Source organism: Rhinichthys klamathensis, unplaced genomic scaffold (genome assembly GCF_029890125.1).
Source record: "Rhinichthys klamathensis goyatoka isolate OS25496 unplaced genomic scaffold, OSU_Roscu_1.1 h1tg000090l_1, whole genome shotgun sequence".
NCBI classification, from domain to species: domain Eukaryota; kingdom Metazoa; phylum Chordata; class Actinopteri; order Cypriniformes; family Leuciscidae; genus Rhinichthys; species Rhinichthys klamathensis.
The window spans coordinates 1613143-1625720 of record NW_026606629.1 but is presented as its reverse complement, the minus strand read 5'-3'; the positions used below and the strand labels follow the sequence as shown (position 1 = coordinate 1625720).

General features: G+C 35.5%; 1 protein-coding gene across 7 annotated transcripts in view; it reads right to left on the bottom strand.

Moving 5' to 3' along the window:
* Positions 1-12578, bottom strand: part of myo16 (myosin XVI) — a 265694-nt gene that overhangs the window by 82305 nt on the left and 170811 nt on the right. For all 7 annotated transcript variants that reach the window (XM_056251798.1, XM_056251799.1, XM_056251802.1 and 4 more), the window contains exons 15-17: positions 7916-8033; positions 7588-7735; positions 5381-5498 (exon numbers count right to left, since the gene is read on the bottom strand). In XM_056251798.1, coding sequence (XP_056107773.1) covers positions 5381-5498; positions 7588-7735; positions 7916-8033 — 384 coding nt within the window. The remainder of the gene's footprint in view (positions 1-5380; positions 5499-7587; positions 7736-7915; positions 8034-12578) is intronic.

Below are 12578 nucleotides of genomic sequence, written 5' to 3'. Positions count from 1 at the left end.
TATTAAAAAATTAAAAATGCTGCATGTCTCCTGTGATGGGTAGGTTTAGGGATAGGGGCAGTGTAGGGGGATAGAATATATAGTTTTTACGGTATAAAAACCATTACGCCTATGGAGAGTCCTCATAATGCTGTTGCACCAACGTGTGTGTGTGTGTGTGTGTGTGTGTGTGTGTGTGTGTGTGTGTGTGTGTGTGTGTGTGTGTGTGTGTGTGTGTGTGTGTGTGTGTGTGTGTGTGTGTGTGAATGAATGAATGAACGCACAGATACGCACTGTTACAGACGAAATAAAAGAACATTTCTTTGACTAGTTTTGGATAAAGTTTTTCAAATCAAATAAGCATCAAATAAGCTTCAAAATAAAGACATCAAATAAGCTTATGTTTTGTCAATAAACTAATCAACTAAGATGTTTGTTCCAATGCAAGCTATATCAAAATAATGAATCCTCAACTTTGAAATATGTATGATCAAACTAAGACATTTATGGAAAAAGACTATTTTCTTTTCAAGATGTTTCCAACTCTAACTTTGAACTTTGAACTGAAATAAAACCATGTCTATATGGTGAAGGGTGTGTGATAGAAGTGTCCAGACGTATGCACCCAGTATTTTCCTTATATAAATCCAAACAATCTAAAAGCCATTCTTTTTTTAAATCTCCTCATTCTTTGTGCAAGGCTCCTGTAATGATATGGCCTGATAGCACCTAATAGGGCCATTATGGGGAGGGTCTTTGTCTTTCTCAGGTGTGAAATTCCACACATATTAATGAGAGACCACGCCTCCTGCATAAAGCTTTCTCAAACAAAACACGTCATTAAAAATGTAAAAGACTTTATTGACTTATCTGAATGAGCAGTCAGGATGATTCTCACATAGTTTTGGAGCAAATATTCTAGGCTATGTGATACAATTTTCAAAAGTCTTGTGAAGAAATAATCAATATGTGTTTTGTGGTCTCATTTCAGCAACTTTCATTTTTATTTTTTTTCAATAACCACGCATAAACATTATTCTATTAAAAATACAAACATGTACATACATGTTGCTCACTTATCATGGTAGTCCCGTCTGTGCTATATAGAGTGAATTTACACCTTTGCCATTAACATGTTTATAAATAACTGAAAAAAGCACAAATGTCAGTGCATGTCAAAACAACCCAAGGGCCCCAAAAACACTCTGGTCCCCAGAGGGTTAACCACTTTTGACAACACTGATATGATTTGCTGCTTTAAATGTATTGATAAATTTAACGTATTATAAGATAAAACAATCGTAGGAAACTATAGACCGATTAGTATTTTGCCTGTAGTTTCCAAAGTGGCTGAGAAATGGGTATCAAAACCTGAATGAGGGACATACCTCTTTGCATTCTATGCAATTTGGATTCCGTTCTAATCAATCAACTGAAACTGCTAACTGTTATCTTCTTGAGAACATGAAATTTAAACTAGATGGTGGTGGTGTAATAGGAGCAGTTTGTGGGGGGTTTAAAGAAGGCTTTCGATACTGTGAACCATGAAATACTCCTTTCAAAGTTCACACTTTTAAACTTTTCTGTTGAAGCTATGGATGAACTCAAACTTATCAAATAGGAGGCAAAGTGTCCGTGTTGGTAATAGTCAATCAACATATCTAAACTGTAATATTGGAGTTCCCCAAGGATCAATTTTGGGCCCTATCCTGTTCAGTTTATATCTAAATGACCTGCCTTTAGTCTGTCCATCTGTTAATATTCAAATGTATGCTGATGACACAGTTCTTTATGTGCATGCTAAAAACAAACAACAAGCAGCAAATTATTTAACTGAGGCATTGGTCCATGTTTCTGATTGGTTAAGTAATTCATATTTACATTTGAATAGAAGCAAAACTGTTTGTATGTTCTTTTCACAAAGATGTACAGTGATTCCTTATCCTGATGTATTTGTTAAAGGAGAAAATCTTAATGTTGTTCCTGATTTTAAATACTTAGAAGTAATATTAGATTCTCAGCTGTCATTTCAAAAGCATGCTAAAAAGGTAGAAGATATTATTAAATTTAATTTGGCCAACTTTAGGTATATGATACCATATTTAACAACAGAGGCAGCAAAACTCTTTATGCATTCTATGGTATTTTCTCATATTAAATATTGCTTTACTAGTTGGTCTCAAGCATGCACAACAATTTTAAAAACCAATTGAATTTCTTTACAAACAGACACTTAAAACATTTGATAGGAGGACTAAAAGTTCATCATTGCAACATAGTGCAAACATTTAATTTATTGAGTTTCGATAATATTAAACATTTTGTTGATTCTTGCTTGATTTTAAAATGTTAAATGGTTATGCACCTCCCCCATTAAGTCAGTTTATAATTTTTTGTGATACACGTTTCGTATTTATGGATAATTTGGATTTGTATATGCGATAACCTACCAATCATGCATTTAAATTTTAGGTTGCCTTTTTAAAATCTGGCAAGGGGCAACAGATGAAAATGAGCCTGTGGGGCTAACTCTGGCTTATTTACAGTGTTTGACTGTTGATTAATAAGCACTGTCCCTATTAAATTAAATAAATAAATACAAATAAACACAGAAATAAAAAGAAGTTCAACAACACTTAATATTGTGAAAATATGAGGGGGAAAAATAACTTATATGTGTGTGTGTGTTATAATGTACACAACACACACACACACGATATGTGATTTTAACGATTGTGATCACTGTTTTTTAGTATTATTAAAATGTTATAGCATTTAATACTTTTCATTAGCTTTTATTTTTATATTTTTTAAATGTTTATTATATTTTTTCACTTAATTTTAGTTTTAGTAATTTTCTTATATGCTTTTGTCATTTTTAGATTTTTTTATATTTTATTTCAGTTATTCAGTTATTTCTAATTTTCATTTAAGCTGACGTTTTTCATCTAATTTATATTTTAATTCATTTTATTTCAGCTTTATTTCGATTAACGAACATGATTTTTAATAGTTTAGGTTAACAATAACAACAACTTAATGACTTAATTAAAACTTAATTAAACTGCTAAAAAACAAATCAAGAGGCAAACTGAAATCATATCTATTTTTTCCATCAATAACTCATTCAAGAACACACAGAATCTTACATATTATATAATAAAAAAAAAAATCATGTTTAATTAATTTAAAGTATTAACAGTCTATTAATAAAGTTAGTAAAAATGTATAATAATAATAATAATAATTATAAAGTTTGAAATCAAGCAGTGTTTTCATATTTAAAGAAGAAATACCAGAGGAAGTATCTTGGCCATTATGGAGGGTCTTTGAATATTGTGTTGGACATTGGGGCAAAAAGCTTGAGAACCACAGGTCTTTGTGTAAAAGAAAAAGACGAGGAGGTTGTATAGAGAGTGATTGTGGATGTAGATAGACAGGACAGTCTGAGAGACTGTGTGAGTGTGTTAGTGTGGGTGAGGGTCATCGAGGGTCGTGCTGCACTGATGGGATGAGAGAACAATCCTTCTTTAATGAAGATGATTTACAGGTTCCTGGTAGGATCAGAACACAGTGTCTGGCTGGAAGTCAGGTGTGTGTGAGAGCTAATGTGTGTGTTTGGACCAACCACACAAACTGAACGCATGACTCAAAACACAGCGAAACTCGGATATTACACCCTACTACACTGTAACAAAATGTTCAGGTATCACCATGAGGGTGTGCATGTGTGTAGGCACACACAAATATGGTATATAATGTGCAGTATCCCACACGCTAGAGTCCTGAACATGCCGTTCTAGTTGTGAACTATAACATAACACACAGGTTGGCAGGTTAGTGTGGCCTCAGGCTGAATGCTAGTCTGAGATGTGTGTTTTTATAGTCTGCAGACATAGTGTAATGAGTTATAATGTTTAAACCTACATAAATCAGAACAACATGTCTGAAGTGGCTGGCAAAGTCAAAGGCATACTAACTCTCTCCATCTCTGTATATGTGACTCACCTAAAACCAGAAGCACTTTGTCTAGTTTAGGCTTCTATTGAGGCTATAAAGTAATGTCTGGATGTAGGCAGAGCAATCCAAAAGCTGCCAGCGTATGAAAATATAGTGAATAGTGCAACTTCGCAGATTTTCAACCCACTTTGTCTTGTTAAAATGTCAGTAGTATATGCAGATAAACAATATTTACTCTGTGTTATCTGGACCGAGAAATTCACGTTTATTTGTCAGCATTCTTACCTATTATCTGACTGCGTTCTGCTTCCGGTTGGTGGGCGGAACTAACAGAACGGCAGTTTCTTTCAGTTTTTCCTCTCCGTTTGCCCTAAAACAATTGACGTATCTGAATATGCCTACTTCCATACTATATTTATACGAAAAACAGTATGTGAGCAGAGTAGTACGTCTAAATTAATAGTATTCATAAAACAGTAGGCGAAAAGTACCCGGATGACCTACTACTTCCGGTGAGATTCTGAAGTGCGCATTCATTGGACACTTTACTATCCCATGAGGACATTTGTGAGGTAGAAGTGAAGCAGTTGTGAAATAGGTCACATGACAATGACAAAATGACGGATGTAGCACGTCTGAACTTACAGAACACACTTTTTTTTAGTGGTCGCAAAGTAAGTTTCACACCAAATGTAGTACCCATCTACTATATAGTATGGGACTTTGACCGCAGCAACTGTGTCGTTGTCATCCAGTTTGAAATGTTCACTAGAAACACAGAGGTTTTTCAGATTTTCCATTGCAGCGTTCTCTTTGTTTTTAAGATTCTTTGCAGTCTTTACAATCTCCTTCAATGGAAACCCAAAGTAACTCAGTCCCGCTCTTGCACCCGGGATCAACACAAGTCGACACCATAGTAACTAAAAGTTTGCTAAGAAGTATTTCCCAGTAAAGCAAGGCGCTCTAGTCAAGCGTATCCATAGCAGACTGGGAGTGGACTTGGATAGCAACATGCACAATGCATTATGGGGTGTTGAAGTTTTCCTACTTTTTTTTTTTTTTGCAAAAGGGAAGACAACAGCCTTTTTTATTTGTTTTCTCTAGTCAGGTAGCAACCAAATGTATTCATTTTCAGTACCTTTTTAAGGTTGGAAGTCACATTATCATAATTTTTTTATCAGAATGTCATGATTACTTTTAGCACTTGCAAAGCATTTAAATATAAATAAAAGTTGAATTAATTTGTTATTTATTTCAAAATGTATTTATTTCCAGGTTTAAATTAGACTTTAAATCCCCAAAAATGTATGTGTTCTCAGATTTTTGGACTTTGTACATTGTTTTTCTCTCTCTTGCACAACTAAATAAAAATGTATTGTGCATGTGTAGTAAGTTTGCATCTTTGGATAATGGATAAATGTGTTCTTGGAGATGTGTGTACCAGTCTGTTGAAGCCGAGCGCACGCAGAGCCTGTTTAAGGGCCGAGAGCTTCTCTCTGCTCTGAGGACATGCAGTAGCAACTGCAGGAGTTTCACCAGGAGCCGCTGTGCTCAGACACCTGAGAAAAAGAAAGAAAGAAAAGATTTGTGATGATTTAGACCTTACGTTGGCAGTGCCATCTTGACATGAGCAACCGGTGTGGGACTTTAAGAGGGCTAAAGTAAGTTTGAGATGTTCAAACTGTCACCGACATACTTAAAATTCAAGTCAAAGTAAGGCGAACGTTCAATTTTTTATGATAACCTTCCATTTTACCCCACGCGTGATTTGCTAAGGACGCTTGGAGTCACAGAGAGTTGAGGGTAAACCCGTTTAAAAATGGATTCACACAGTACACACACAAAAAAAAGCCTTTAAGATTTACAAATTTCAATTGTATAGTAAACTTTCATCAAATTGCATTGAATAATCCGTATTCATAAATTTAAATATATTTTCTTTTTCTGTTTTTACCTATGAATACGAATAATAGACTTAAATGGTCAATTTCCTTGTTCCATTAGAGCTTAATAAAACATTTTGTATAAATCTTAGGTTTTTTTTATATAATTCATGTGTTCCCTTGTTTTAGTTAAATCTAAAGGGGAACAAATTAGTTCAAAATCGCCACGATTTACTAAAATGAGGGAACAAATTAATAAATTGAGGACGAAATGTTTTATTTGTGGCCACGATTTAACAAAAACAGATGAACAAATTATTACAACATTGCCACGATTTAGTAAATTGAGGAAAATAATCACTATATCGTGCACAAAATTCTCTAAAAACAAAACAATTAGTTAAACGTGCTGACGTACGAGTTAATCGTGGGAATACTTTGTTAATTTGTGGCCATGATTTCCTAAAAATGAGAGAACAGATTCTTAATTTATGGGAATGAATATATATATATATATATATATATATATATATTAGGGGTGCAACGGTACAGATAGCCCACGGTACGGTCCGTACCTCGGTTTTTGGGCCACGGTCTCGGTTCGGTTTCGGTACATGTTTTGTGCAGAAAGAGACTGCTATTTCATCCCAAAAATATGTTTTATTTTTCTTATGAGCATAAACAGAATGTCACAGTAGGAAGAACATCAATGTGTATGGAATCCCAATGCACCGGTTATCTTTCTGTGTTTCTGTGAAGATGAACGACTTCGAGCCGAATCAGGCCGAACTGGTACGTCTGTACCAGCATGTTTATGATCCTTCTATACACAGAGACATTTGCATTGATGGGCGACCATAAAAGCCTCTCATTTTGTGAATAGGAACACATTTGCATTAAGCACCCAGTTTGCACTTGTCTAAAGTAATTGGTTACATTTAACGTTACAAAATAAGCCTACAATAACAGAAGTAAGCCCTGCTGATGAAATTAAGGTTTAAACACTCAGGCTTCAATTGTTTAAGTAGTTTACATGCAGTGAAAGTAGGCTACAATAAACCTACTGCATTTATTACTCTTTTATGAATCAGCAATTAATAAACTTCTAATAAACGGCAAACTACTTCTTCACTGCTGATTCCTGGTGGTTTAGAGGAGAATTACTCCTCGACCGGTCGCCCCCTGTCGTTTCACAGAATAGCACAACGGCGAGCGCGTCAAGTATAAACGCCTCGTCCGTTTGAAGAGGTGCGCGCGCAGTCAGTGGAGACTCGCGCTCGTGCGGACGCGTCGAGTATAAACAAGGCTTAAAGCAAAAACTAAAAGGATCAGCGCGAACTCAATGGCAAAACCGAAGTCCCGCGGGACACGAGGGTAGATTGTCCCGTGCAGGGCTGACCGAACGGTCCGGGATTTTACCGTGTACCGTTGCATCCCCAATATATATTGTATATTATTATACTCATATATTAGTGTTGGGTAACGATTAATCACATCGAAAATGAAAGTTTGAGTTTACATAATATATGTGTGTGTACTGTGTATAATTATTTTGTATATAAATGCACACACATGCATGTATATATTTAAGAAACAATTGTTATTTATATATAAAATATTTAGATATATATAAATATATATACAGTATATACATGCAAATATTTCTTAAATATATACATGGAAAAAATATATTCTTGGAAAAAAAAGAGGTGTTTCTCACAAAAACAGCATGAAATAACATGCACATCTACATTGCGTGTGTTACCTGTGGGCCAAGACGTTGTTTAGATATAGATTACTCTTCTCCTCTGCTGAAAGCCCCTCAGCCATCAGGTAGAAGATGTTAAAGTTCTGCTGATGCGGTGGCATGCAGATAACCCTCGACTTCTCCAGCATATAAGTGTACAGACGGCCTGAACAGTGAGAGAAGAGTAGAAAGATCAACTTTGGAAATATTAGTAGAGCAATAGCACCCTCTATAGGTGAAGGATGCCAGATCAGAAGTCCTCTACTGTATTAGTCCTGTATTCAAGCATAACTAACTATGAATAATCAGACATATTCAAAGTGAAAACAGGAGCAGTCAGAACTACCTCTGAGCAGAGTCTTCCTCTTCTCGCAGTACTGCAGTGAGATCAGCTTGGTGAAACGGCTCGCTGAGGAGTTCATCTGAGTCTTAGCATGGCCAAAAGCTTCCAAGATCACATTCACCTGCAAACAATGAAGGAAGAATTAAGAAGTAATAAAAAAAAAAAAAAAAAGAAAGTCAGTGGCATAGTGGACAGGCAGGGGCGTCCGCGATACAGCCCCAGCTTTTATTATTATAGATGAATCGTCTGATTGTGGTTATTCTATAGAATCCAATTATTTTAGATAACCACAATAATTATGCAGTTTAAAAGTCAATCACATGTTGCCATCCAAATAAGGGGAATTTAAGCGCATAAAGAAATGCCATAAAACGCACAATATTGTGTCTCTTCTTCCGGTGAAAGATTAAAGAACATATAGTACAAAAAAAAACACTATTCTAAAATACAAAAAGATATTTAAACAAAATTAAGGTTTGTGGGTTTAATCAGACTGCATTATATAATATAAATAATTATACATTTTCACAGTATTAATCATAAAGTAAATATCATATATTGTATTTATTATTACATTATGTTTGATTCCAAGAATGATATATATAAAGAAACTATTATTATTAGGCCTACACTGAACAAAATTGAATTTATTTTAATTATTTATATGACAATTAATCTAAAATTCACGATCGTGACAGGCCTGAGATTCCAACGAGGACTCCGTCTCAAACCATCGAGCTGCCCATCTAGACAGCATTAAGGCATTTACAGAAAGTTGATGAAGCACAAAAAATAAATAAATAAATAAATACATAATGCGTGATCCATTTCCCCACACACAATTTAAAATTCCTGTACAGTAATTCCACCTTCATGCCAGGTCTTTGGCTGAGACAAAATTTTTATAGGTACTCTATTTGGTGCCAAATTAGAAATAATAATTGCTTTGCAGTGTATTTAATCATATGAAAGTAAAATATGTTAATTCATAGAATTAATGTGTGTGTGTGTGTGTGTGTGTGTGTGTGTGTGTAGGGATGGGCAATATTTGAATTACATGTATTTGAAATATGCATTTAATTACTTTTGAGTATTTTGTAATTTGTATTTTCCTTAACAAAAATAAATGAAATGTAATTTGTATTTAAAATGCTTATTTTAATATATAATTTTATTTCGCATATATAAACTTTCATAACCAGGCTTAATAGGATCATAGACATAAAATACTAATAGGACTACCAAATTGCCCATCACGGTTTTTGGCTAGATGCTAGACAATTACGTGACGCAACATCCTATTGACCCTGTTAACATTTCCGGGTTTCTCACAAGTGGAAGTCGTCATTATTGGGTAAACTTCTATAGCAGTGAATGAGTTTTTGTGTTCCCATTTGCTCAAATAGCAAAAGAACAACACCACAACAGCGTTTTCACAACTTTCAAAAAGAGTAAAGAAAAATAGAGAGAGATTGATAATGGCAGTCAGAAGAGAGAAAGATCAAAGAGGTCAACTTTACTGTAACAGCGGCTGTATTAGAAACCCCCTCACAGCAGCGTTAACTAGCTTTGTGTAATATACACGTGAACTACATGTGTATGTGAGCGTGTTGCTGAAATCTGATTGGTTGATGAACTGCTGTTTGGCAGGGGAACTGCCAGATACACACAAAATGATGTCAGAATATTCACGTGAACAGTCGGTCGTGTCTTAAATTGATGTATAGCCGCCTTTCCACTACCTAGTGTCAGGCGTATGATCTTTTATTATGAAAGTATGCAACACAACATGTACTTTAAAAGCGCATGTTCTGCACTAAACGATGATATTCCGATATTCTATACTCTTACATGCATCTAACTCCACAGTTACTCTCACACTTCAAATGATTGTACATTTTGTTAGTATTTTTGTATTTTTAAAATAACAAATTACAAATTACTTGCCCCTCTCTCTCTGTGTGTGTGTGTGTGTGTGTGTGTGTGTGTGTGTGTGTGTGTGTGTGTGTGTGTGTGTGTGTGTGTGTGTGTGTGTGTGTGTGTGTGAGTGCATTTTATCTATTTTTCTAACATCTCATTCATGTGCATCATTCCTTATGATGAAACACCCTAAGGCCTTGATCACTTGGAATCCGCAATGGAGCCGATTTATTATTTATCTTTTTTATTTCCTTGTATGCTTAAAGAAAATATAGAAATATTATGTGGTTAGATGTCAAAATAACTCCAATATCATACAGTAGAGTTCTGTGGGGTGGGGGAAATTAAGCACGACCTGCTGTGACGTCACAATCATGTCGTATTGTGAAGTGTACATATTGAGTAGACTTGCTCCCTCAGTCAAAATAGAGGGGTGGAGGGTCTGTCCTAATAAACTTCCCTCACCGAATTAAAGATGAATGCATTTCAAAATGGCGACGGAGATTCCCCTGAGGGGAAGTGCTTAGGGAAGTTAGCGAGTGTGTGTCTGTGTGTATGCAGAGGTGGACAAAGTACTTCCTTCCTTGAGTGAAAGTACAGATACAACTGGTCAAATATTACTCCGTTACAAGTAAAAGTTGTAAAGACCGATTTTTACTTACAAGAAAAATACAGAAGTACTTGTTTTAAAAAGTACTTAAGTATCAAAAGTCAAAAGTAAATGTCAATGCATCGTTTTATTACTGTTGCATTGTTGTATGTAATACTTACAGTACCTTATGCCTCTGAAACAACCTAGTGAACACACCTAACAGTTAGTAGTATCACTAGAATTAAGAGCTTTTAGAACGTTATAAAACCTATAGAAATTAAACAACTGAATTGACAAAAAAAGACAGCCATAATCATCTTCTTTTTTTATTTATTTACACTCCTACCACCCCAACAAAAGAAGTACACATCTATGTGTATCCATTCATGCACATTTGAATCAAGAGGTCTCGCCAACAGCAATACTGCGTTCATACACAGCAAAACAGAAAGGCATATTTGCCATGGATGCGCGCACTGCGCCGAGGATCTGTTTATTTTGCCACCAGTTGATTCGTGTTCAAAGAAAATTGTGTGTGTAGGCTCACAATGCCACTGTGCTCATGAAGACACATAATATGGGCATTTGACACTTTCTTCCACCAGGTGGCGGTAAGTCACCATTGATTAAATGTGCTCATTAGGAGACAAAATAGTGTTGAGATCACACACACACACACACACACACAGATGCATTCAAGTGTAATAATGTCACCCATTGCTCCGGGCCATTAAACCACTCTAGTGGTTTCTGTATGTGGATATGATGTCTTGAGCTAACAAGAAACGGCTCTTTCCTTGAGATTCAACCAGAAGCACAAACTGCCTGCCTCAGGCTTTTGGATAGTCATTCAAAGCATCTAATTCTCCCATGAAGAAGAGAATAACAGCTGTTTGAGGCTAACTGAAAGCACATCAACACCTCCAGGGTCAAGATAAAAGAAAACATGTGAGGAAAACCACAGCGAAAATACTGAACGTTACCACAATGAGTACATACAACAATCATTACATAAAACAGTGTATAAGCTACGCAACAACTGTAGATGTATGGTTAAAAAAAAAAAGAAATTAGAAAGTAACACTACAACAAGATCCCATTAGATAAAGTTAGTCAACACATTAACTAAAAATTATGAGGATTTAATTTGTTACACTGATTATTAATCTGTGAACATTAGCTAATAACAACATAACTGTTCATTGTTAGTTCATGTTACCTCTGGTCCATTAAATAATATTAACAGATAAAAAAAGTTGATATTAACATTAACTGAGATTAATAAATGATTTCTTTGATTATTTCTTTTGATGATTTCTTTGATAAATGATTTATGTGCTAATGCAGTTACCTAATGTTAACAAATGGAACCTTATTGTAAAGTGTTTCTGAGAAAAACAAAAAAAAAAAACAACAACAGCGAACATTAAAGCTGCAGTCGGCAAGTCTGGCAGATTGAGTGGACTTTGGCAAAATTTTGAAATGTTTACAACTCTCATGCCCCTCCCCCACTATCAACGGATACCCTCCCACCGAGTTCGTGCTCGTCAGTGCGTGTGCACCAGGTTATCTGTGAACGCGCCCGTCTCATCAGCATCCATCATCACCATGGAGTATTTGGAGGTATGCTGTCCTGGCTAAGGTATGCTGTCCTGGCTAATCTACCGATAGATTGCAATTGCTAACGTCATTTATACTCTAAATGAGCTTACTTGATTTTCCGCCATCACTCTTCGTTACTGCGCGAACTTCAGGCGTGTGCATGTGATTGTAACGTGCGCGAGGGGTGGCGTGTGCTCGATCTGTGATTGACAGTCAGATCTCACACCCCCCTGCGCTGATTGGACCCGATGATCCGGGAGCTGTGGATTTTTGGCAAACAAATAACACGCTCCAGGTGGAGTTAGAAGCTCGGGTTTTTTTCTAAAACCACTTTATTTATGTTGTTCTGTCGGATTATAGTGTCGATTTCACTGAATATGATCAAAAAATGTTTGCCGACGGCAGTTAAGGATATTTTACATGTTTTTTTTTAAATAAGTTTAAATTATTTTGTAGCTCAAATAAATCTTTATTATTTTTTCAAGATACTGAACTATTTAAAAAAGTAAAACAAAGAATAATTATTTTTTTATTGCATTGGGGACCAAATGA